At 34.2% G+C, this 22,859-nt stretch overlaps 1 protein-coding gene across 8 annotated transcripts in view; it reads right to left on the bottom strand.

Annotated features, from left to right (window-relative positions):
- The window catches only part of PCLO (piccolo presynaptic cytomatrix protein), a 353,234-nt gene that overhangs the window by 134,261 nt on the left and 196,114 nt on the right, over positions 1–22,859 (bottom strand). For 7 of the 8 annotated variants that reach the window (XM_053926477.2, XM_053926478.2, XM_053926480.2 and 4 more), the window contains exons 7-9: positions 18,508–20,695; positions 12,249–12,385; positions 5,051–5,141 (exon numbers count right to left, since the gene is read on the bottom strand). In XM_053926477.2, coding sequence (XP_053782452.1) covers positions 5,051–5,141; positions 12,249–12,385; positions 18,508–20,695 — 2,416 coding nt within the window. The remainder of the gene's footprint in view (positions 1–5,050; positions 5,142–12,248; positions 12,386–18,507; positions 20,696–22,859) is intronic. The other variant, XM_053926484.1, reaches the window with a different exon arrangement.

The raw sequence follows: 22,859 nt of genomic DNA, 5'->3' as shown, positions 1-22,859 counted from the left end.
ACCTGTGATTGAACAGGTTGAGCAATGCTGGAGGTTGATGCTGCTAGCAGGTTCAAGGGAACTTTGTAATGACTGAAATGTTCTAAAACAGTGTTTTAGACTGTAGTAATGGTAGTACAACTTCATAAACTTACTAGAAGTCATTGATTTATACACTGACACTGTGAACATTTATATGTACACTATACCTCATTACAGATGTTGAAACAAAAATAATAAAAAGAGCTACCCAGATCTGGTATTGCTATTGGCTCAGACCCACTGAGACTTGTTACATTTGTCTCCTGTTCCTAAAAGCCCAGTAAGACAGTGAACTATTGAGGAATAGAACATCAGCCGCTATTTCCATAGAAGGCATTGCTACCTTTTGAAGCTAAACATTTTAAGTGTTCTTCAATATTACACTTGCTAATTAGTCTTTCTAGCCTTGCAGATGTAACCAGTCCATTAAGGAACTGTAGAGAAGCAATATCTTTTTTAAAATCAGACGAATTTTTTTTGGCTAGTTTGAACAGCTGTGTTTCCAGAGGCAGAAGGTGGAATTCTAAATAAAAGAGACTCATTTCTTAAGCATTACATTTTTTTCTGATAATCTAAGAGAAGGGGAAGTAATATTTGTTAGATATATAGTAAGTGCAAGACTTTGCGCTAGGTTCCCTTGCAGTTATGTGAGATACATAGAGCTGGCCTTACTGCTCTCATAGAACAAACATATTCTCAAAATTTAAGTGGTAGAGCTGAATTCCAACTTAGATCTTTCTGACTCTAAAACTCATTACCTGTGCTCTCCATTTTGCTCTCTTGTGCTTGGCTGAATAAAGACTTTCAAAACCATTGTACAGCCATGGGTAGTGTGGCTCGATGGATTGAGTGCTGGCCTGTGAACAGAAGGGCCGCTGGTTTGATTCCTGGACAGGGCACATGTCTTGGTCACAGGCCAGGTCCCCCACTGGGGGTGTTGGAGAGACAGCCCATCCATGTTTCTCTCGCACACATCAATGTTTCTCTCCCTCTCTTTCTTCCTCCCTTCCCCCCTCTAAAAAATAGTAATAAAAAAACATTGTGAAGTTGTTGATCACCATGTATAATTATAGTTTTGAAGTTTACAGTTAAAAGTTAAAGGATGCATTTTCTAAAACTTATGGACCATTTAATAGAAAAGTGTATGTATGTATTTGTGTCTGCGTGCATTAAAAAAGTATAAGTAATGATGCAATTGTATATGTGGGCACACACACATCCACACGTATGGATATGAACAACAAAGTTTTACCGATTCCTTCACTTTCTCTCAGTTGTTCCTAAATTTTTACTTTAATAATTACTTACATTTCATATTCTTCTACTAAATTATAAGTAAGTTTCAGAACAAGGGTTTGCTGTATTCATTCTATTAATCCAACAATCAACACAACGTAAATCACACCAAGAGTGTTCAATGAGCATGTATTAGTGAATAAAAAATTTTAAATGCATTCGGTAAGCTATAAAAATGGTTACAAAATAATTTATGTTGTATACATTTTTACAGAGAAAAGAAGAGCTTACTTGTAACTTTTTAACCTTCTCTTACAAATGTCCTGAGAGTCGTGATTTTCAAACATTTTGGTTTCAAGGAGCCATTTACACTCTTTAATAGTACCGAGAACCTTACAGAGCTTTTGTTTATGTGATTTATACCTACATACAGATTCTGTATTATAAGTTAAAACAAAAAAATTTAAAAGTTAATAATGAATTAAAATAATAATAAACTCATTCCATGTTAAAATAAATCACATATTAAATATAAATGATTTAAAAAATAAAATGAGAAGGGTGGCATTGTTTTACATTACAACAAATCTGCTTAATTCTGAGCTAAATATAACAGCTGAATTCTCATATCTACTCTGTGGCCAATGTGTTGCTTTTGAAAAACTGCAGTCACAAGGCAACGAGAGTGCGGAAGGCAAGTGCTGCCTTAGCGCTGCTATGAAAACAGTTACGACCTTGTGGACCCCCTGAGAAAATCTGGGGAACCATGAAGGTTCCTTGCTCATACTTTAAGTAGCACAGAGGAAAACAATGAAAAAGAAAACATTTTCTATTCTTATGACTTATGTTAAAATTATTTTTGGTTCTAATAAATAAAAATGTTTTCCCTTTTTTGAGAGGTATACTAATTTTATATAATTCTTGTGAAATATTTTAATGCTATATCCAATTAGAATGGCTTATTAAAATATTATGTAAGATATACAGTATTTCTACTTTCAATGGATTTATATAATCAAAATTAACATTCACTAATAACCATGTCCTGCTCTGTTTGGGAGAGCAGTTATACTACATTTTATTTTATATTAAAATAATTTTTTAAATTTTCAGTTATACTTGACCTACAATATTATACTAGTTTCAGGTGTATAACCCAGTGATTTGACGTTATATAACTTCCCAAGCAATCACACAGATAAATATAGTAGTATAATTATACATTTTATTCTTCACTCCTTCCTTGCTTACAACCTTATCTTGTTTTACAAAGGCAGTTAAATTAATAGCTTAGATTAGCTTTTTCACTACTGATAAAGCAACAGGACAAGTTTCTCATGTCTCTAAACATGAAAAACAAACAGAAATTAAATGTTTTATTAAAGAGGATTTTATACATATAAAATAGTAGTGACTAGACAATAATATAACCCGGTGTGGTTAATTTCCGAGGCCCAAGAGTTATCAAATCGTGGTCGCCTCTGTTTGATCTATTTCTCCACCATCCTCCACAAAGGTAATTTTGAAGCAAATCCCTGATAAGGTATTATTTCATCTTTAAGTATCTTAGTATGCATCTCTAAATGATGTCCTTCTAATTTTTATTAAAAACAATATAAAATGGTAACCATAGGAAGAAAAAGTAATAGTAAATCCAGCTAAGCTTTTGATTGAGAAGCAAATGAACCAGATTAGCCAGAAGCCTGAACGCTCTGTGCTGGGGCTTCCTGCCCCTAAGCTTAGAATGTCTAGAAACCGTTCGTCAGAAATTGCCATTTCAGGCTGTAGCCTTGCATTTGCAGGCATTGAAATCCCTTTAAAGTACTAAAGCCTTATTTGAAAATGATACCAATTTTTTTAAAAACCTGGGTTTATGTGACCTAAGGACACATGATAAACATATTTATCCTGCAGCAACAAATGCAGGGTAAATATAATGGAAAATATTTGTATTAGTATTTTAGGCAAATATCAAAACAAAAAAGGGCATTCAGAGAGACATATGGTACACGTTTAGCAAATTCGTTGTTCAAAACAATAATCTTCATATTCATTCTGTTAAATCTATATATTGGAGAAAACTGAATCTAGTTTTTAGACTACAATACTTACAAGAAATCAATAGCTCTTATTTTTGCTATTCTTATATTTTAAAACCTTCTTCCTAACTGTAGTAAAAGAAAGGAAATTGAAATAATGAGTGGCAAAATATAATAAGGTTAAGGAAATTATTAACATAGTATAAAAATAATAATACAGTAGAAAATAGATACAATGTAATAGTCCTAACGGCTGAGAATAATGGTTTGAAGATTTCTGTTGTAAAAAATAATTTTTGGCATTGCTGCAAAGTAGTATGTTGTTTTGCCTTATGAGCTGGAGGGAACCGAAATAGTTTCTAGCAAGTAATTTTTTCTACAAAAACAGTTTAAGATTCACCCCTGGAATTTTCATCAGTAGTTAAAATACAGTCTGCATGCAATAGAACTATAAAAGGTTGAATTATCTGTCTCTGGCAGAAGACAAATTACCCAATCTTAAAAGGAAAAGAACATTAAGCTCTTAATCGATTCATTCTCTATGAAAATAGAGAAAAATTGCTCAAAGCAAAACCTGTTCCATATCCACATGCTCTACGGTCTAAAATCTGCAAGGAAATACACTGAAAAAATACTTCCTTTTGTTCTTTTTTATCTCTGCCCTGCAAAAACAAAGGCGCTGTAGCTCATAAATCAGGTTGATATTTCACCTATAACATACATCCATGTATATCATATATATCTATCAACATATATTATGAGCACTTTCTCCTGACGCACAGTGTCAATGAAACAGAAAGAACATACTTTAGTGAGAATAGAGCTACTACTTGTATAATAAAAACCACTAATTTTTATAAATTTATATTTTGTCTGTGTAAATAACAGAAATTTTTATCTGCAACATAATAATTGTTTCCTTTCAAAAGCATCGAAGTCATGCAAGACACGGGAGACTGAGACATTATCGGACTGGAGGAGGCAAAAGTGGCGCGACAACTAAACACCGTGAGAGATCTGAATTGATACCCGGACCAGAAAAAAAAAATTAGTGGGTGAGTGAAGAAACGCAAAATTTAGATAAGGCCTGTAGGTGTTTTAATAGCATCAGAGCAAAGTTCGCTTCTTGGTTTTGATCATCTTACTGTGGTTAGATAGATGTGAACCTTAGGCAAACTGTATAAAGGGTGGGCAAGAGAACTAAGTGTACTATTTTCAAGGAGCCCTAAAATTCCTTAGAGTCCAACATTATTTCAAAATAAAGCATTTAAAAACTACATCACAATCTTTGGTTTACAGAAGGACAAAAATCCAAAAAGTAATAATTCAGCATAATTGGTAATGTTCAAATTCACAGGTATAGAGGAATTTACCCCACTGAAAAATCCAAGATAGCTTTTTCTTCCTATGTAAGAATGTTTTATAGTCCCAAACCAGTGACCGTATTACTCAATAGACAACAAATTATGGAGCATTATAATGCCACGTACACTTTTTAAAATGCAGCTAATGAAAATAATGATCTAAACATGTACCATTTAGTAATCTGTCATATTAAGGACCATGCCATTCACTGTATTGTCTTTTATGTTCAAACATATAGCCTGCTTATATTTTGAAAAACACATTTATAACAAAAAAGTAGTATTTTCTAGTGTTTAGTCAGTCATCCAAACTGAAATTCAAATATATATATGTATACATATATATCTGACATTAAAATTAAAAGGACTAGATTATTTGATTTTCTTTACCTGAAACTGTGTGGTCCTTAGAGTCCCTTGTTATTTTTATCCTTGCATGAGGAAAGATGTAGTGCACCGTCTTCCCATTCATCTGTATAATCTGAGACATACATGTGATAAGGTGAAAAATCAGTATTAAGACACTTAAAGTGCACTATGCACAATTAGACCTTTTAGAAAAGCACATTGAGTCAATCACTAACAAGGTAATAAAAATTTCAGAAACGATCACCACTGAAGCACTTACTTACACTATAAATCACCACTTACACTATAAAATACGCGGTGAGATCAAAAAGTGGAATTTATTTATAAAAATGTATTCTTACCTGTTTAAACTTCAGCCCCCTTCAAAGTATTCTCCATTTGATGCAATACACCTATCAAGACTTTTCTACCTCTCAAAAAAGTTTTTGAACTCATCAATTTTGATGCCATTTAGTGCTTCTGCTGCTTTTTTGTTTCACCTCTTCTGCACTGACAAAATGCTTTCCTTTGAGGACTTTTTTTCACCAGGGGAAACATAAAACTGTCACTTAGGGAGAGATAGGGTGAATAGTGAGGGTGGGATGCTGGGGTCATGCCATTTTTGGTCAAACACTGCTGAACTCTCAGTGTGGTGTGGGCAAGTGTGCTCGCAAATCACCCATCACAAAACAGTCAAATGCATTGAGGCTTTAAAGAAAAATTCACTGGGGCCGAATGCAACCTCTCACAACACCACCAGCTGGTACACTGATACAGATGGGTTCCTAGGACACTCACCTAGCGGGGAAGCCTGTATGACAAGGGGCTTGCCCTCCAGAAAATAATTCCATTTTGGGGGGTCCTCCCTCATTGTATTACTGGTTTCTGAGTTCATTATAGCCACACAACAAATTTCTCTTTTTAACCGATTTGTTGTAGTTAGGAAGTTAATAAGCACATGCTACAGAATCTAAAAGATGTCTGTTAATACAGTAGTACATAGTCAACAGTGATAACTGTGCATAGGGCATGCATAGGAAATCTAACAGCTGCTGATTTTGCTCTGGCATTAGAGGAAAAAAGCCAGAGAAGATCCTCATATTTCACATCTCTATCACTAAAGTAGGATCACTTTATATTTATGTTGCTTTAGTTTTATTGAGAAATTATGCTTTTGCTGAGCACCTTTACTAGAAGTTTCAGTGTCCACTGATGCTGAGACTAATTCTGTATAAATAAAGTCTTTGCTCATTCTAATACATTCTGAGGCTTTGTATTCAAAGGTTGTGTTATTGATGACGTTATTTCTCATTTACTGTTGATGTCCCTTCGGGAAGAAGAAGCAACACTTAAAGCTATTGTTGCAAGACTGCAATTACAATTTTCATTATTGAAACTTGTGTGTGAAAATATCATAAGCCTCATTATCTCTGTTTCTACCTGGCAAAGGGAGATTTCTGAAGTAAAAGTAAATCAGTGAATGCAAACTGCATTCTAGATTTTATGGAACTTTGCTTTTAAAAGAGGTTTGTGAAATAATAAAACATATAAATAGTGGAAAATACTGGCAAGATTTTATTAGTATAATATCTTGTATTTATTACCTTATAAAATATTGATTAAAATTACAAATGAAATAAAGTTTAGTAAAGAGACATTTTATACTACCCATTTCGGAATATGTTTAAAAAGTGCATGGGAATACTATACCAAAATATTCAATAGAATTTGGAACCAAAGAAATGTACATTTGGTTTAGAAAGATTCCTTTGAATACTTGTGTGGTTTTAATATGGTAATATGGCTGCAAAACTCTTAGAATTCTAGATATTAAAAGTGAAATACATATTAAAAATATAAGCTTAAATAAAAGCCTTTGGTTTTTATTCTCTTCAGGAAAGAATAAGCTTAATCAAATACCTAATGAATATAAAACACTCCCCAAACAGGAAAGTCCTGTTAAGTCTAGGAATATTATATGAATCCTACCAAGTAAAACTAAAATATTGTTTATAAGATTATAAACATACTATGGTTAGTATAATCAGTCAATCTAGATAATTTATACTAACTTTGTAAGCATTGAAAACCTCATTTATATTCATGACAATTAAGAGTATACATTTTCCTTCTTGCACCCTCTCTGGCTTCCTCTCCTTTTTCCTGTCTCCCTCTGCCTCTGACCTCTCTTCCGCCATTTTCTCTTGCTTTCTCTCCTCTGCCCTACTTACTTCCTACCATATCATCTTTTCTCCTTCCTCTCTTTCCTGTCTTCTTCTCTTCTTCCTCCTTCTCCTAATCTGCATTTAAAGATCTTTATTTTTTACTAAATTTAAACATGTGCATTGAAAATTCTGTAGCTATTAAATATAACAACTTTTTAGTACTGTAGATAATTAAAATTGGTAGATATTATTTCAAACATCTTCTAATTTCATGTATTATTTAATAAAAATAAACTAAGAAGGCAAAATTTTGCCTTTTGCTCTTCTCTGCATTTTCCAGACTAGGTAGAAGTGGATATAATCTCATAAAGCATCTATTGCCCAGTCTGGAAGACTGTTAAGGTTTCCCAAATTTTTTATCAGTTTTACCAGGTTGCCAGAATGGTCTTTTAATTTGTACCTATGATGGTGTTAATAGAAGGAATGTTAAACGTTTTCATTACCATAAACGTTGCTTTCAGAGCATCTCATAGAATCTCTTGTAGTTTCAGAGACTCTACCACGAGCTTCATGACTTCAGAAACATGAACCTGCCGTAATATGATCATTGTGACTAAGTGTCGCAGAAAGAAGAGGTATCTGCTTCCCACGTATGAACAAGTTGGATCTTGGCTTTCTCCTAACCTTTGCAGGTGAATGTTGAGGGTTCTCCAGCAGATGGGATTTCAGGGTAGGTTTTGCTTCTGCCAAATAAGAAAGAGCAGGAGCAAGGCCAGAGGGCAGGACTGATGTCCAGCAGTGGCACCTTGGTCTCCCCAAGAGGCTAGTCTCTGATAGCACTGTCTTTTGATAATTCTGCACTGACAGAACTATCACCTATATGCCTCCCATAGGGTTCTTCCTCCTTCTTCCCTACAAATATTTCAAAGAGGAATTATTTTCATGAATTGAGCCTTTGAACTTATGAAAAAATAACACAAGTTAACATAGCTTTTGTTAATACAGACATTCATCCTTCCCTTCACTGGGGCAGGAGCAAGTGGTGGCAGGAAACTGGAGAAAACTGTCACCCTGGTTACTGTGGCTCAGTGGATTGAGTGCTGGCCTGCGAAACAAATGGTCGCCAGTTGGATTCCCAGTCAGGTCACATGCCTGGGTTTCTGGCCAGGTCCTGGGAAGGGGGTGCATTAAAGGCGACTATATATTGATGTTTCCTCCTTCTCTTTCTCCCTCCATTCCCCTCTCTAAAAATAAATGAATAAATAAAATCTTTTAAGAAAAATGGAGACAACTCTACTTGAACAATAACAAAAAAAAAAAAAAAGAAAGAAAGAAAGAAAGAAAAGGATAAAACTACCCATGCTAGATTCAGGATACAGAGTGCTCTCCTGGCGTTCCATGCACTGTGCTACGCCCTGTGTACATAAGGTGGTGGGTGGAATGGGGACTCCCTGCTGTCTAAGAGCTCACAGCTGCAAAACAATGCGCACAGTACTGCTATTGCCCCAGATTTGTGGGGAGGTGGTGGTGGTAGTACCAGGGAAGGCTTCTTGTAAAATGGGGCATATGCATGGAGACGTAAGGGATGTGTACAGTTAGCCAAGGGAAGACGGAGGAAGAGCAGTCAGGTAGAGGAAACTAGACATTCGAAGACCTAGAATCAAGAGAAACAGTGGCTCTTTCAGAGGAGCTTAATGTACGTCAACATAGCAGCTCCACGAGAACTGCAGAAAGCGTGGGCATTAGTGCAGAGAGTGGAGCCATTTTGTACCAGTCAAGCAGTGTTGACCCATTTCCTATAAAAAACAAACAGAAAAGAAGCGTTGACCTTTATAACCACCCTGTGAAGGGTGTTAGTCCTACTTGTAGATGAAGTGACTGAGAAAAATTAACAAAAATATAAAAGGGGTCGGGTAATCTGTTCGATTCACAAGGCAGACATGAATTCCCACTAAATGAATACACATGTATATGTATACACAGTTGAAAGAAAATAATATGGATTGACAGATTTGGTTTATTTCTGTAGTTAATATAATCTTGAGGCTAAAAGATTTCAAACAATTTATATGTCTCTACTATATGTTATACATAAAATACTGTAAAAAAGCAGATATATTAGTATTTGTATTAGTCAATTTGGTTTTATTACTTTTGCCTCCAGAGCATTCTATGAGCATAAATTCTTGTTATGCATATGTTTTAAAATAAAATCATCTGGGTTTATTGGTACCCAGAGCTCAATATTACCTTCTTATAACTAGAGATACAAAGAAGTGAATAAAATAAGAATATTTTGCTATTTTCTCGACCAATATATAATAAATAAGTAAAAAGAGTATTTGATGATAAATATCAATGCAAAAGGCATAACTTCTGAACTTTATATAAATATAATCATGTTGTCTTCCATATAGCTTCTATTTTGAAAAAAATTATAAAGAAAAACTAAGAAATAATTGTGATACAACAGATATTTGTGGTTTTGCGGGGGAGGGTGAGTATCACAATCTGGAAGGGACACATGGGGGTTCTGAGCACAGGCAATATCTCCTTTCCTGGTCTGTGCAGTGGCTACATGGTGCTCACTTTACAGCTAATTTATAATCCTAGATAGCTGCAGTTTGGATAACTACATCTCTAGTTTTCTGTGGGCATGTCAGGTATCAAAACTGAAATGTAAAAAATTATAAAATGTAAAAATATAACTTTATCAAGAAAGTACACATTGTTCTATTACATTTACCTACATATAGTTCAAACACAGATCTTTATATTTTCTACTTTATTAAAAACCATGAGAAATTCATTAAATAATTCTTAAATTTTGAGATTATACAGATCTCTAATTATACTGTTTAAACATGATAAACTACATCCTCAGTAAATCAAATTCATGAATATGTAGATTCTAGCAACAGAGCATTAGGAACAAAAGTATCATTAGGGATGTTAATGCTTTATGTGCAGACAGTAGAATACTTAGATAGATTTTCTGAGGTGGAGACAAATTACTTTAAAATGCATCCTCAAAGAATACTTGTTGAATAAATAAATTGGACAAGACTACTCTGAGTATACATGAAAATAATAGTGTTGGGAAATAACTATATGGAAGCCATTATTTTTTTTAGCTCTCCAGGTTACAGAATTCATCTTATTATGATTATTTTAAAGAATTTTTGTTTTCAATGACTTGATCTTGGTTTGTGGGAAATGTTAAACTTCAAAAAAAAATGAGGTAGGTAAGGCATAATAAGAAATTACAAAGGGATTCTTAGGATACATTCCATGAAGTTATTTTCAGCTTATAAATTTATTATTTTAGTAATTGTAGGCAAAAACATGTAAATTCACATTTTAAAAACATGTTCAGGATGATTTTATTAATACTGCTTACTCCCTAGCAAGATCTATTTGATGAAACAAATATAATAGAAGATCAAAAACTATGAACAGTATAATGACAATAAACTAATAACTATCAACAACTGAACCTAAAAAACAGAAACAAAAACTAAGGAAACAACTAGAACAGGAACAGAACCAGAGAAATAGAGATCACATGGAGGGTTATCAGTGGGGAGGGAGAGGGAAAGAAAGGGAGGGGAAGGTACAGGGAATAGGGGGAGGTTAAGAATAGTATAGGAAAAAGGGAAGCCAAACAACTTATATGTACAACCCATGGACATGAACTAAGGGGTGGGTGGTGGAATGCTGGAGGGCAGGGGGGTACAAGGTGGAGGTGGGATAATGGGGAGAAAAAAATTGGGAAAACTGTAATAGCATAATCAATAAAATATACTTAAAAATAAGAAGAACAAGGTAAGCTAAGGAAAGTATAATTCAGTAATCTGATACTTTAAAATGAAGTGAAAAAGAAATGGAAGTTTATCAACATGTATATAAAGGTAACACAATCTTAAACCAAAAACTCATTAAAGATATCAAAAACTAAAAAAATATATGTATTTGCAATGTATAGAGAAGAATCGCCAGATTTCTTGAAAATGTAATACCATATAGAAAAATATCACAACAAAATTCTGAGAAAAGAAAATTCTATTTAACAGCTAGAAATTTGTCCATGAAAACTGACTTTGCTTAGGAAGAAACCAAATCTAAGAGTATACATATTATCTTATAGACAGGACTTATTATGCATCCAAAACTCTTTTATCTCTTAATGTCACAAACACTGCAATAAATTATAGTAATTGCATATGGTTCTTTTTTGTTATTGAAAATATACTTGTCTTCTATACCAATGAATCAGTAATCAGATGATTTAGTAGTTATTGTATGTAAAATAACAATCTCTGTGATTGTATTAGTGATTATGAGTAACAGCCTGCAAATACCTGAACTGTTAACACAATTAGTGACGACCACTTTGCTTACCAGAGAAATCTTTCTCAATTTATCCAACTGTTGTACTCCTACGTATCTTCCATAACTCAACCCAAGTATCACCTCACTTGTTCTAAAGTGAGTAAGTTCATTTTGGAATCACATTTATCTAATTGTGAAATTTATCACTAAGTTTTAGTTTCTCCATCTATAAATAGATAATTAGTAACACCTACTTTATGAGTTCTGATGATAAAATCCAAAAATAAATGTAAGACACTTCCATTTAATAGACTTTAAATTATGTTTCTTTTCTCCCCCATGGGAAGGTTTCCCTGACCCTAGCTGCCTTGGTTTGAGTCATCCTCTTATTTGCTACTGATAATACTTGAACACAGTTATTGAAGGCACTGAAAGTACCCAAATCTATTTCACCCCATAGTCTGAAAGTGCTTGAAGAGTTTTATGTGTCCCCCTGGTACAGCATGTTGGGTATGATGCACAAGCTTTATCTGTTGGAGGACCGAATCGCTCAACTCTCCTAGCAGAGGCATCACAACCACGCTGCAATGTCAGGTGTGGCTGACCCAGTAAGGTACTTGCTACTTTAAATTTGTGAACTTGACTGAGAAATCTCATGCAATTTAGGATTTTGAGACCATTCTAGGGTGAATTTTTTTAGAGGAGTTGTATAAATCTAAGAGATTGCTCGATACAGCACTTACTTGCTCTTGATGTTGACTGAGTGGTCTAGAGTGCACCAATCTTTCCGGCAGTTTTCGATCCAGACCATGTCCATTTTCCAAACGAGACTCCCTGGGTTTGTCAAACCAATCTGTTTCTTCACGGCGCAGGTGATAAGCTTTGGAGACCAAGGAAATATCAAACATTGCAATCCCGACTAACACAAATGATAGAGTACAGCAGATGTCCTAAAGTACCAACATGCTCCAGGCTGTTAACCATTCATGCCTTTCAAACACAACTCCCAATGGGATGAAAGAAATCATCTCCAATATTGTTTTAAAAAATCTGTACCATGGAATAACCTAAAAATATCGTGTACACACCTGTTCAACCTCTCAGAGACAAATAAAACAAAATTAAAATTTTATATCAGGATAAAAAATTAAGTAGTGATTAAAATAAATAAAGGGGCAAGTGAATATTCCTCAGAAGTTATTCTACTGACCCTTAGTCCATTAGGGTCCACTACTGCCCACTCCCTCTGCCCACCACCCACCACTAGTCTTGGGAAATGCATTCCTTGAATACAGAAGATCCTGTCACTTTCCCACTACCACCTCAAACCAGTACTGATATAGATGTACTGATGGCTTTGAACATTAAGTGAATAGTTTTTGAAAATATGATGTTTTTACAATATTCGTAAATAAATGAAAAAATTACTTCTGAGATGATTCCAGGCATTATTGCTAGGAACATGTGTGCTATAATCATCCAGTAGACTAATATTAAAATGTATCATTTAGAGTTTCTTATTAAAAATTAAACAATTATTTTCTGGGAGATTTAGGAATTAGATTGAAGAGTTTGTTGACTCCCTTCAGCATTTATGTGACATAACTTGACATTTTAAAATACTTTTTTGAAAATGCAACCATGTTTAAGTATATAATTACTTCAGTTCTTAGGACTTCAAACTTTTTAAAGCTATTATTTAGTGACCAAAGATTCTACATTACCCAATATATAGAATTTGACTTTATACATATCAGGTTTTGTTCTTGGTAAAAGGATCCTTGATTAGTAGTCACTGGAAATATATTGTTGCTTCCTCAGTGGCAGGTGGAGCAGCTTTTTCAAGTGTTCATCCTGAGACTGGTTGGCGATGATATCAACCTATACTTTCTGGAAAGTCTAGCTTCTACAGCGCCATGCTCTTGAGTCTAGCACATTACAGCTTTCTTGTTTTACGTTTGCACCCGATTGTCTTCTCTTTCTTCCAAAACTTTTTTTAAGGCAGTTTTCATTATTTCTTTGCTAGCAGGGCTGGCAAACCCACAGCATATACACCGATACTTACCTCTAACTACCTCCTGTGATCTTGGTCAGTGGTAGTGACTAACCACAGCATTTCTCACCAATAAATGCCAAGTGATGGAAAACGTGTCATAGCTTAGTCTTAGATTTGAGGAAATACAATGGTACATACCTGGTTTGTGGTCGTATATGTGCTTGTCTTACCTCCCTTATTAGATTCTAAGCTGCTTGAGGGCAAGACTCATATCTTCTATATTTTTCCTGCCTCAATACTAAAAACAATGCCTTGCAAATGCCATTACATTCAATAAATTTTTGGAAGTGAATAAAACAGAAAAATTAGTCATCAATTAGAGAAAGAAGTTAATATCATGTTTATAATATGCATATTTAAAGGGGAGTGGTGGACGGAAAGTGGAGATAACTGTATGACAATTAAAAAATAAAAATAAAGATAAATTTAAAAAGCCAACAAATAAAAAATAAACACCAGATTACTACACCAAGCAATTGCACTCAAGGGTATTTGTGCCAGAGAAATAAAATTTATGCTAAAAATATATATATATATTTATTTATTGTCACTTTAACCTCATTAACAGTTACACAATCATTTTTCACAATCTACTGCATATTTACTATGGCTTTTCATAGTTTTAACTAGATATAAACTAACTAAATTTATGAAAAATATTTAGTGCTATAAAATTTGATAAATACAAAACAAATCCATTATTTAATCATCAGTCTAAAATTTTATTAGATTATCCCAACAACACTATTTTACCTTACTTCTTACATATATTTATTATGAAAACAAAAATAATCTATACTTATTTTAATAAATAAGTATTTTGGATAACATAGTGTATGATTTCACTTGAATATATAATTCTGCTACTTGCATTTGAAATACAATCCTTTAAAACATGTTGCTTAGCTGGGTTTATACAAATAAGGCAGGATCTCAACCTGATCTGTCAATTTATTTCCAATTTTAACTATAAACTTTGTCAGATATTTCTTATAATAATTCTACATGTAACTAAGTTAGGATACCTACCACACTTTGCTTAGGAATTTCTAGACCCAACCAAGAAAAACCAGACTGAATAAATTTGTTTTTATATTAAATTCTGTCTCCATCATTACAGCAATTTAGATGTAAATGCTAATTGTTTGTAACTGCAATTGTCTGATCTTCCATGGTATATCTGCACTTTAAAAATTAAATTTTGAAATAATAACATTTTCCAAATTAGTTTAAATGATTTGCTAGAGATTAATATCCCCCCTCTTTTAAACTGGTATTTTTCTTGAATTCTTAAATGTAAAATACAAGTAAGCTATTTTGGAATCTTGCATTATTCACAGCCAATAGTTACACGAACAGTTTAATTCCATTCCATATCACAAATTGGTATGTGTGTGTGTGTATATATATATTTAAAGACTATATATATTTTTTTCTTGCATGAAGCATACTTTGCAATAATATTTTCAATTAAATATTTGTGGTTGTAAAAATAAATATTACTTAGCTGTTTCTAGTTTGGCTTCCCTCCAATCTGCTCTAGAGGAAAGCCTCCAGCTTCCTACTTACTCAACCATACAGGTATATCAAGTAGTGGACTTCAACCTGATGGCCATAGATATTAAACAATATAAATTATGCATACTAGATTTTATGTCAAGTGAGCTGTTTCACAAGTAACTAGAGTCATATACAACACATCTGAAAAACATCTAATGGTCTCTAACCTAGAGTATGATTGTATTCAAGGAAAGTTCACAACAAGCAATCTGAAATCAGTTAGATTTGCTTTGTCTAAATGATACCAAATAGCCTCTTGAAATGTTATACTTTTTCAACATTATCTTAGAATCACTCAAATACAGATATAGCATTCTTGGTAAAAAAAAAAAAAGAAATTTAAACATCCTTAATATTTCATGGGTTCATAAATACGTTATATGATTGGAAAGAAATATTTTCTGCTTTTTCCCTTAATTACTCCAGGAATTCAGGATTTCAAAAGAAAAGTAAGTCATTGCTCACCAGAAGAAAATATGCTTTGTGATACAAAAGCAAAGACAATATGTAAGATTTTAAAACATACAACTTTTAAAGATAATCACTACAATTCACACACATAATATTACATAGGTAAATCAATTTGTTATAGTAGTCCTTTGCTTAATTCTCTATCAACATCTATATAAATGTTCTGTCTCCTTAATTTTTAAATATACTTTAGTTAGTTTAAATTTATTTTAACTGTTTATGTCTTTGATATCTTTTAACACGTCATAATTTCGTGTGCTACATGATGTCTCATCATCTACTTTATCAAATCAGGTTTTTTTCTTACAGTCCTTGATGATTGTGAGCACACATCATTCAAACATGTAAACATGAAATAAAACATTCAGTTATTTTATTTGACTGTATGTAAATAAATGTCACATTTGGGAATCTGGAAATATCCGCATGCATGTTTGGCACCATGTTGATAAATATCTGTGTTGAGTAAATGAATTTGTCAAATTATCTCCACATGTGTGTTCATCACAGACACAAAGCCTTTGGGAGTTTAGTCATGTCACAGACCTGTTAGAGATTGTGTTTTGTTATTTTATGGATACGAATAGTAAAGAGTCTTTTTATTATTAGCAGTTTTATATTTACAAAATGTGTGTAAAACATGGATTGTGAGAAAAGTAAAGAAAAAGTAAAGATTGTTTCCATGTGATAGCATAACTCTTGTTTAACTATGAGATGCGTTGAAACAAATGGCTACATAAGAGAACAGTGTTTCATTTAATTGACTATCAATAAAAATGGTCATTCCAACAGTCAGTGGACAAGAAAATATATCAGGAAATGATTAGTTGTTGGGATTTCACTAGGAAAAGCAGTGTGTCCTCCAGATCCAGTTCTGACTTTAGTCCTTTTCAAATCTAGATTGAACTTCTACAATCATATTGGTGCCTAGATACAGAAGTAGAAAGCAAATGCTTTTCATGAAAACAGATATTCCTGTGAGTCCTCAGGGATAATTATGTCACCTAAGATTAAAGATAAGGAGAGAAACTTAAAAGCAGCAAGAGAATAGGAGACAGTTACTTATAAAGGAGTGCCATAAGACTATCTATTTCTCAAAAGAAACCTTATAGGCAATAAGGGGCTGGAAAGAAGTATTCAAAGTTGTGAAAAACAAGGACCTACATCCAAGATTACTGTATCCAGCAAAGCTATTATTTAGAATGGAAGGGCAGATAAGGTGTTTCCCAAATAAGGTCAAGTTAAAGGAGTTCATCATCACCAAGCCCTCATTACATGAAATGTTAACGGGACTTATCTAAAAAAAAAGATGATCAAAAATACGAACAGTAAAATGACAATGAACTCACAACTATCAACCACCAAACCTAAAAAGACAAACAAAACCAAAAATGAACAAAGCAAACAACTAGAACAGCAATAGAATCACAGAAATGGAGATCACATGGAGGGTTATCAGTGGGGAGGGGGAGGGGCAAGAATGGGGGAAAAGGTACAGGGAATAAGAAGCATAAATGGTAGGTACAAAATAGGGGGAGGTTAAGAAAAGTATGGGAAATGAAGAAGCCAAAGAATTTACATGTATGACCCATGGACATGAACTAAGGTGGGGGATGATAGTGGGAGGGGAGGTACAAGGCAGAGGGGAATAAAGGGGAGAAAAAAATGGAATAACTCTAATAGCATAATCAATAAAATATATTTAAAAATATAATAAAATAAAAGGGGATATTTTCACGTTAGCATAGTGCTTTGCAATCTCTAAACCATGAAGTAATACGCTTTTATTTGATCAAGAATATTTTATTTCCAGAACTCAAACCACACTTATATTCACGTAAACCACAAAGGAGGGAAACAGCAATAACAAGAGAGTTCCAGCGAGGGGTGTGAGTCCTCTTGGCACGGCCAAGACTCTTTGCATCTCTGTGCCTCTCCACCCTCGTCTTCAAAATTGGCCTTTGGCTAGATAATTTTAAAAATATTTATGGTTCTATATGATTAAACAGTAACAACAAAAATACCATAAGCCTGTTTTTAGCTAAGTAAAATCACTTATTCAAAACAAAAAAAACTAGCAAAATAATTCAGGGCTACAAAAGGGATGACGTAAAAAGCAATGTCAGGGAAGAGGCCAAACAGGAACACCTGGAGGAGTGTCGGTTCCAAACATCTAGACTTATAAAAGCATTGTAAAAAAACCTTAATTTTAAATCTAAAAAATACTTTATACATACTGGTAAGATTATTTATTGTCAATATCATTTTTTGTGCTAAGCTTTCTAGTATACAATGCAAAAGTACAAGACTGTCAATTATGGTATTCAAATGAGAAAGATAAAATACAAAACTGTTATTTGAGGAAAATAATAAAATTCTACATTATGCTAATATCAGGGACTCGTCCAAAAATTCTCAACAGAGAACATTCTCTGAATTAATGAATATTGGTCTCACAAAAATTGCATAAATAATTTTCTATTACAAAGTCTAGCAGATAGTAGTGAATGGCTCTAAACCTTAATAATTTAGGAAACGGAAAGCAACTGACCAACAACATTAAAAATGCATTTAAAACAAGAATCATACAATGAAAAACTTTCCAACTATGGATTTAAAGAATGACCATATTTTATTGACACAATTACTTTAACTGTTTGGAAAAGTAGACATCAAACAAATCAAGCAATGAGGAAACAACGATAAAAGAATAAACTAAAAAGAAATAAAGAAAAGCATGCTACAAAATCTGTACACAGGAGACAATTTCCGTTTACAAGAAATAAAATTGAAGTAAACATGCAAAACACAAAGAAAGAAAAGTAGAATACATCCTTGGAGAAGGAAAATTAAACATGCAGAAAGAGAAGAGTTTGAGTTTTGAGAGTAACAAGGTAGTCTGAGGCCCAATTTACCTTCACTGTCTGACATGGCATGTTGGAAGTCATCCATGATGAATGCTATGTCACGGTCATAGCCTCGAGTCCGTGATTCTTCTCTCATGTGTTGCTGAACTTCAGGCAGTGAGTGACTTGATCCAAACTGATCTCTGGTGTCTGCAGATATCGGTGGCAGTGGTCCAGCTGCAGCCCTGGCCATTCCCATTGGCTGGCCAACAGGGCTGAGTGGACTTTCTTCTTCAGAATTCTGGGCCACAATTGGTATTCTTCCTCTACTCTGGCTAATAGGCAAACTGGTAGGCTTAGTTCTGCCAGAGGGTGATGCATGACCAAAGGAAACATCTAGAGCTTCGGCCTCTTGAGCTTTCAGTCTTAGGGAAGAGCTGGAGGAATCTCTTTTGATTGACAAATCAAGCCCATAAACAGAAGAAGGTCTGGAAGAAGGTCTGGACCTGCTCCCACTACTGTATGGCTTATCTGCTTCATCCTGCAGAGCTGACCGTATGGTATTTCCTAAGGTGCCCAGTCCTGTGCCGAGAGATGATCCCATAAATTTCTGTTGGTCAGTAATATTTTTCCTGAGGCCAAAAGTGATATCATCTTGAAGAAGTCTTGCTCTGGAAGAAATTCCACCAATAGATGAAGTGCTAGAAGTCATATAGCTTGAATAATCAGGTTCAAGGTCTCTACTTTCTTGAATAGGTGAAAATTTTGACATTTTAGGGTCAATTAGTGATTTCTTATGCTTTGACTGCTTTTGATAAAGTATGGCTGCTGGTAGTTGTTTTGCGGCTTGTTTTTCAAGTGTGAGTCTACTGATGCTGTACTTTTCAGATTTGGGAAAATGTCTGTAGCTAGTATCAGCATGGTAATAATGGGAAAGACCAGCAAGATGATCTAAACTCTCTGCCCCTCTTCGGAATTCTTGTTTAATCTGATGTTTCAGAAGCTTTAACTCATAAGGGTCCTCCATGGGATCATCCTCTGCTTTCACATAACTGTGCAATCTGGAGGAAGTCTGTAATGGAGCTAGGAAATCTGTCACTTCCTGTGACCTCCGTGATTCGGTGGCTCTAAGGAGACGGTCTGTTTTTGACAGATCCTTTTCATGAAGACTAAATGCAGTGGTTAATGATGCTGTTCCTTTGGTAATCTCTCCAATGTCATCAATCAGGACAAAATTGCGTGAAGTATGATGGTCAATATCTGCGTAAAAAGAATCTGCAGATATGCTTGATATCGGACTGCTTGCCATGCTACTCCTCTCCTCCAATCCTATTCGCAAGTCTAAGCTATTGTACTTACTACCAAGATGGGAAACAGCGTATGTATTATCAGTAGAAACAGGCGCTATCATCAGGGGTTGGTTGCGAATCACCTCATAGTTCGAAGTTATCTTGGGCTCCAAATATAATGTAGTTTGCCGTGGCTTTTGTTGTATCACCATCATCTGCGACGGTAACTGATAAGAAGATTGTGGGGTTGGTGTAGGTTGAGCCTGAGGTGTGAAGGACATTGTTGCCACAGCTTGGAATGTTGGCTGGGTCTGATAAGGTGAAACCTGCTGGTGGTACAGAGTTTGTTGCTGGAAATGGGATTGTTGGGTGTATGGGGTCGGTGCTTGGGTCGGAAGAGCAGGGGAAGAGTATTGGTATTGCGTATAAGGACTGGTAGGAGGAACCAGCTGAGATTCTGTTTCGGTCTGCGGGGGAATAAACTGGCTGAATTCCGTTTGCGGAGCAGTTCTCGGTCTCTCTATGCCATGCTGACTTTCTATTCGGGTTGGTCTGGTGCTGCTCACCTCACTGTCAGACATGTAATCCCGATCCTCGGCTACTCCCTGGAGGTAGGCTCGCTCTCTCTTTTCTCTCTCCTTTAACAAGGCCTCTTTCCTCCTGTTAATTCCCATTTCCAGGTACCGTAACTTGGCATCGATCTCCTTTTCTTCCTCATCCAGTTCTGCTTGTTTCTTTCTAAGTTTTGCAGATTCCCTCTCTACAAGGTCAAGTTCTCTGTCTATATCCTGGAGAATCTTGGCTCGTGCCATTGTGTTGGTTCTGCAGATCCTTCTCCTGGACATGGTGCCCACTGTGCTGTAAGTCGACTGAGTTCCTGTCGAGGTCTCCTCAGGAGGTGGGTTTGGCAGAGTTCTCTTAACTTTTTTCTGGGTGCCAGAGGTTGTTATGGTTTGAGAACCTTTTGTCTGTAATTAAAGAAACACAATATAGTACCTTATTATCAAGTAAAAAAATTAAATATAAAAAACATTCATAATTTACATTTAAATAATATGATTTTATATATGTTTTAGGTATGGCAGTGTGATAATTTTTTTAATATATAATTTTAAGTATTAGCACAATGCAATTAACTGGAAAATTTTTTTTCTTTCTTGGTAAATTGGTTCTTTATTGTTATACCTTCTGCAATATTAGAAATAAGTTTTGAAATCAAGCACATGACTCATTGTAGGCAGGTTTATATTTTAGTTAGACTCTTAGGAGAACTCTAACTGATTTTCCATCCTATTTAACATACACAGGATTATTTACTGAATACATCCCTAAAATATTTGTATTATCTACCTAAAATTTATGTTTGTTAGAGATAATGCTTAATTACCACTGTTCAGTTCAATTGTTTGCTTTAATCTTTCCATTCCTACTTTTACCCTTAGAGTGGCTGTCATTTCTATTCCAATAATAAAATGTTTTGAAATTAAACCCTCAAGTTCTTTAATGTCTTTTTTTGTGCTAAAAAGAGTAATCTGAACTAATTTCCCATTTAACCTTTCAATATTTTCATGATAACTTGGGTCTCTTATTTTCTTTCAACTTTATTATTCTTTAGTAATTCTAGTTTCTTCATAATGCCTTTAGCAACTCCTAAGGAAGCAAAGAAGAAAAAAATAACCTGACTGCAATAAAAACTCATTGAAATCTTTTTTCAATTAGATAAAGTATATCAGTTGTGATTGGCAGATATTTTCAATTTCATGTGGTTAATTTGTCACAAACTTGCATTCTGAGAATCACTGGTTTTGAGAATCACACAATTTTACAATGCCAAAAGGTATGAGAGAACAATTGACTATTTGTAGTTAAAAACAAATGGATGTAATTAAAGTTAACAAAGCATGTAGTAGTTTATTCACTAGATCTTAGGTGTTTTTCCTTCTGTTAGTTGACAAAATAATAGTTGCCTATTTTCTTTTTTTTAGATTTTATTTATTCACTTCTAGGGAGAGGGGGAGTGGGGGAAGAGAGGTAGAGAACTATCGATCAGCTGCCTCTTGTATGCACCACGACCACAGACAGAACCCACAACTCAGGCATGTGCCCTGACTGGGAATTGAACTGGCAGCCTTTCACTTTGCGCAACTACGTCCAACCAACTGAGCCATACTGGTCAGGGATAGTTTTCTATTCTTTATAATTTTTTTTTTCATACTAATAAGCCAAAGACCTAATTCTCTCCTTTTCTCCAAGATCATAGGGTTATTATGAAGATCAAAGGAGACACTATGTAAAGTCTTTGGTACATATTACAGGCATCCATTAAGTATAATTTCCTTGCAAAATTTCCTTGTTTTATAGAAAACATAGATTTTGATAAATTCATATTCTACATCTTTTAAGGAAAGTTTATTTGCAAAAAATAAAAATTGAAATAGAATAATTACTTTTCTTAGTAATTTTCTAAAATACTAATATAGATATATGTATTCTAAGAAGTTTTTCCATAATAACCTTTTCAGTTCTCTGAATATAATGGTGTTCAATGGGAAGCTGAAAATACTGTTTCTTTTTCCTTAGCTTGCATTTGGTAAATGCATGAAAACTTTAAAATATAAATTGTTCATTTATACTACGTGATTGTGGCTGTGAAATGGTTTAATAAAAAGTTGTTTAATTGTATTACCCTGAAAATATTTTGGCACTGCAGAAAATTAAGACGTTTCAAATCAGAATTTTTCTTCCTACCAAAGGATGATGAAAACACCCACCAATTAAGGCAACACTAAATGCTGATCCTGGCAGAGAGAAAGCATACAACAGAGAGGATAACCATGAAATGGAGCAAGTAAAGAGAATGAAGAGAAATTTCCAGGATAGACACATAGTTAAAAATATTGAAGACACCCATTAAATAGGTGCACATGTCTGTTAAATAAGATAATAAAAAGGTAAAATATGAACTTACTGTGATTAACAGTAAAATAAGAAAGTACTGTGATTAACTTTAAACATTCTGAATGCAGTGAATTTTTCAGAATTCATGAGTAGAATGAGAGCATATATAAATCATAGGAAAAATAAAACCTTGAGGAAACACAAAACACAGACTATTGCATGAAGAGTAATGGT

Source organism: Desmodus rotundus, chromosome 6, assembly GCF_022682495.2.
Source record: "Desmodus rotundus isolate HL8 chromosome 6, HLdesRot8A.1, whole genome shotgun sequence".
NCBI lineage: Eukaryota > Metazoa > Chordata > Mammalia > Chiroptera > Phyllostomidae > Desmodus > Desmodus rotundus.
The sequence above is the reverse complement of the archived record's forward strand: the minus strand, read 5'-3'. Positions and strand labels throughout refer to the sequence as shown.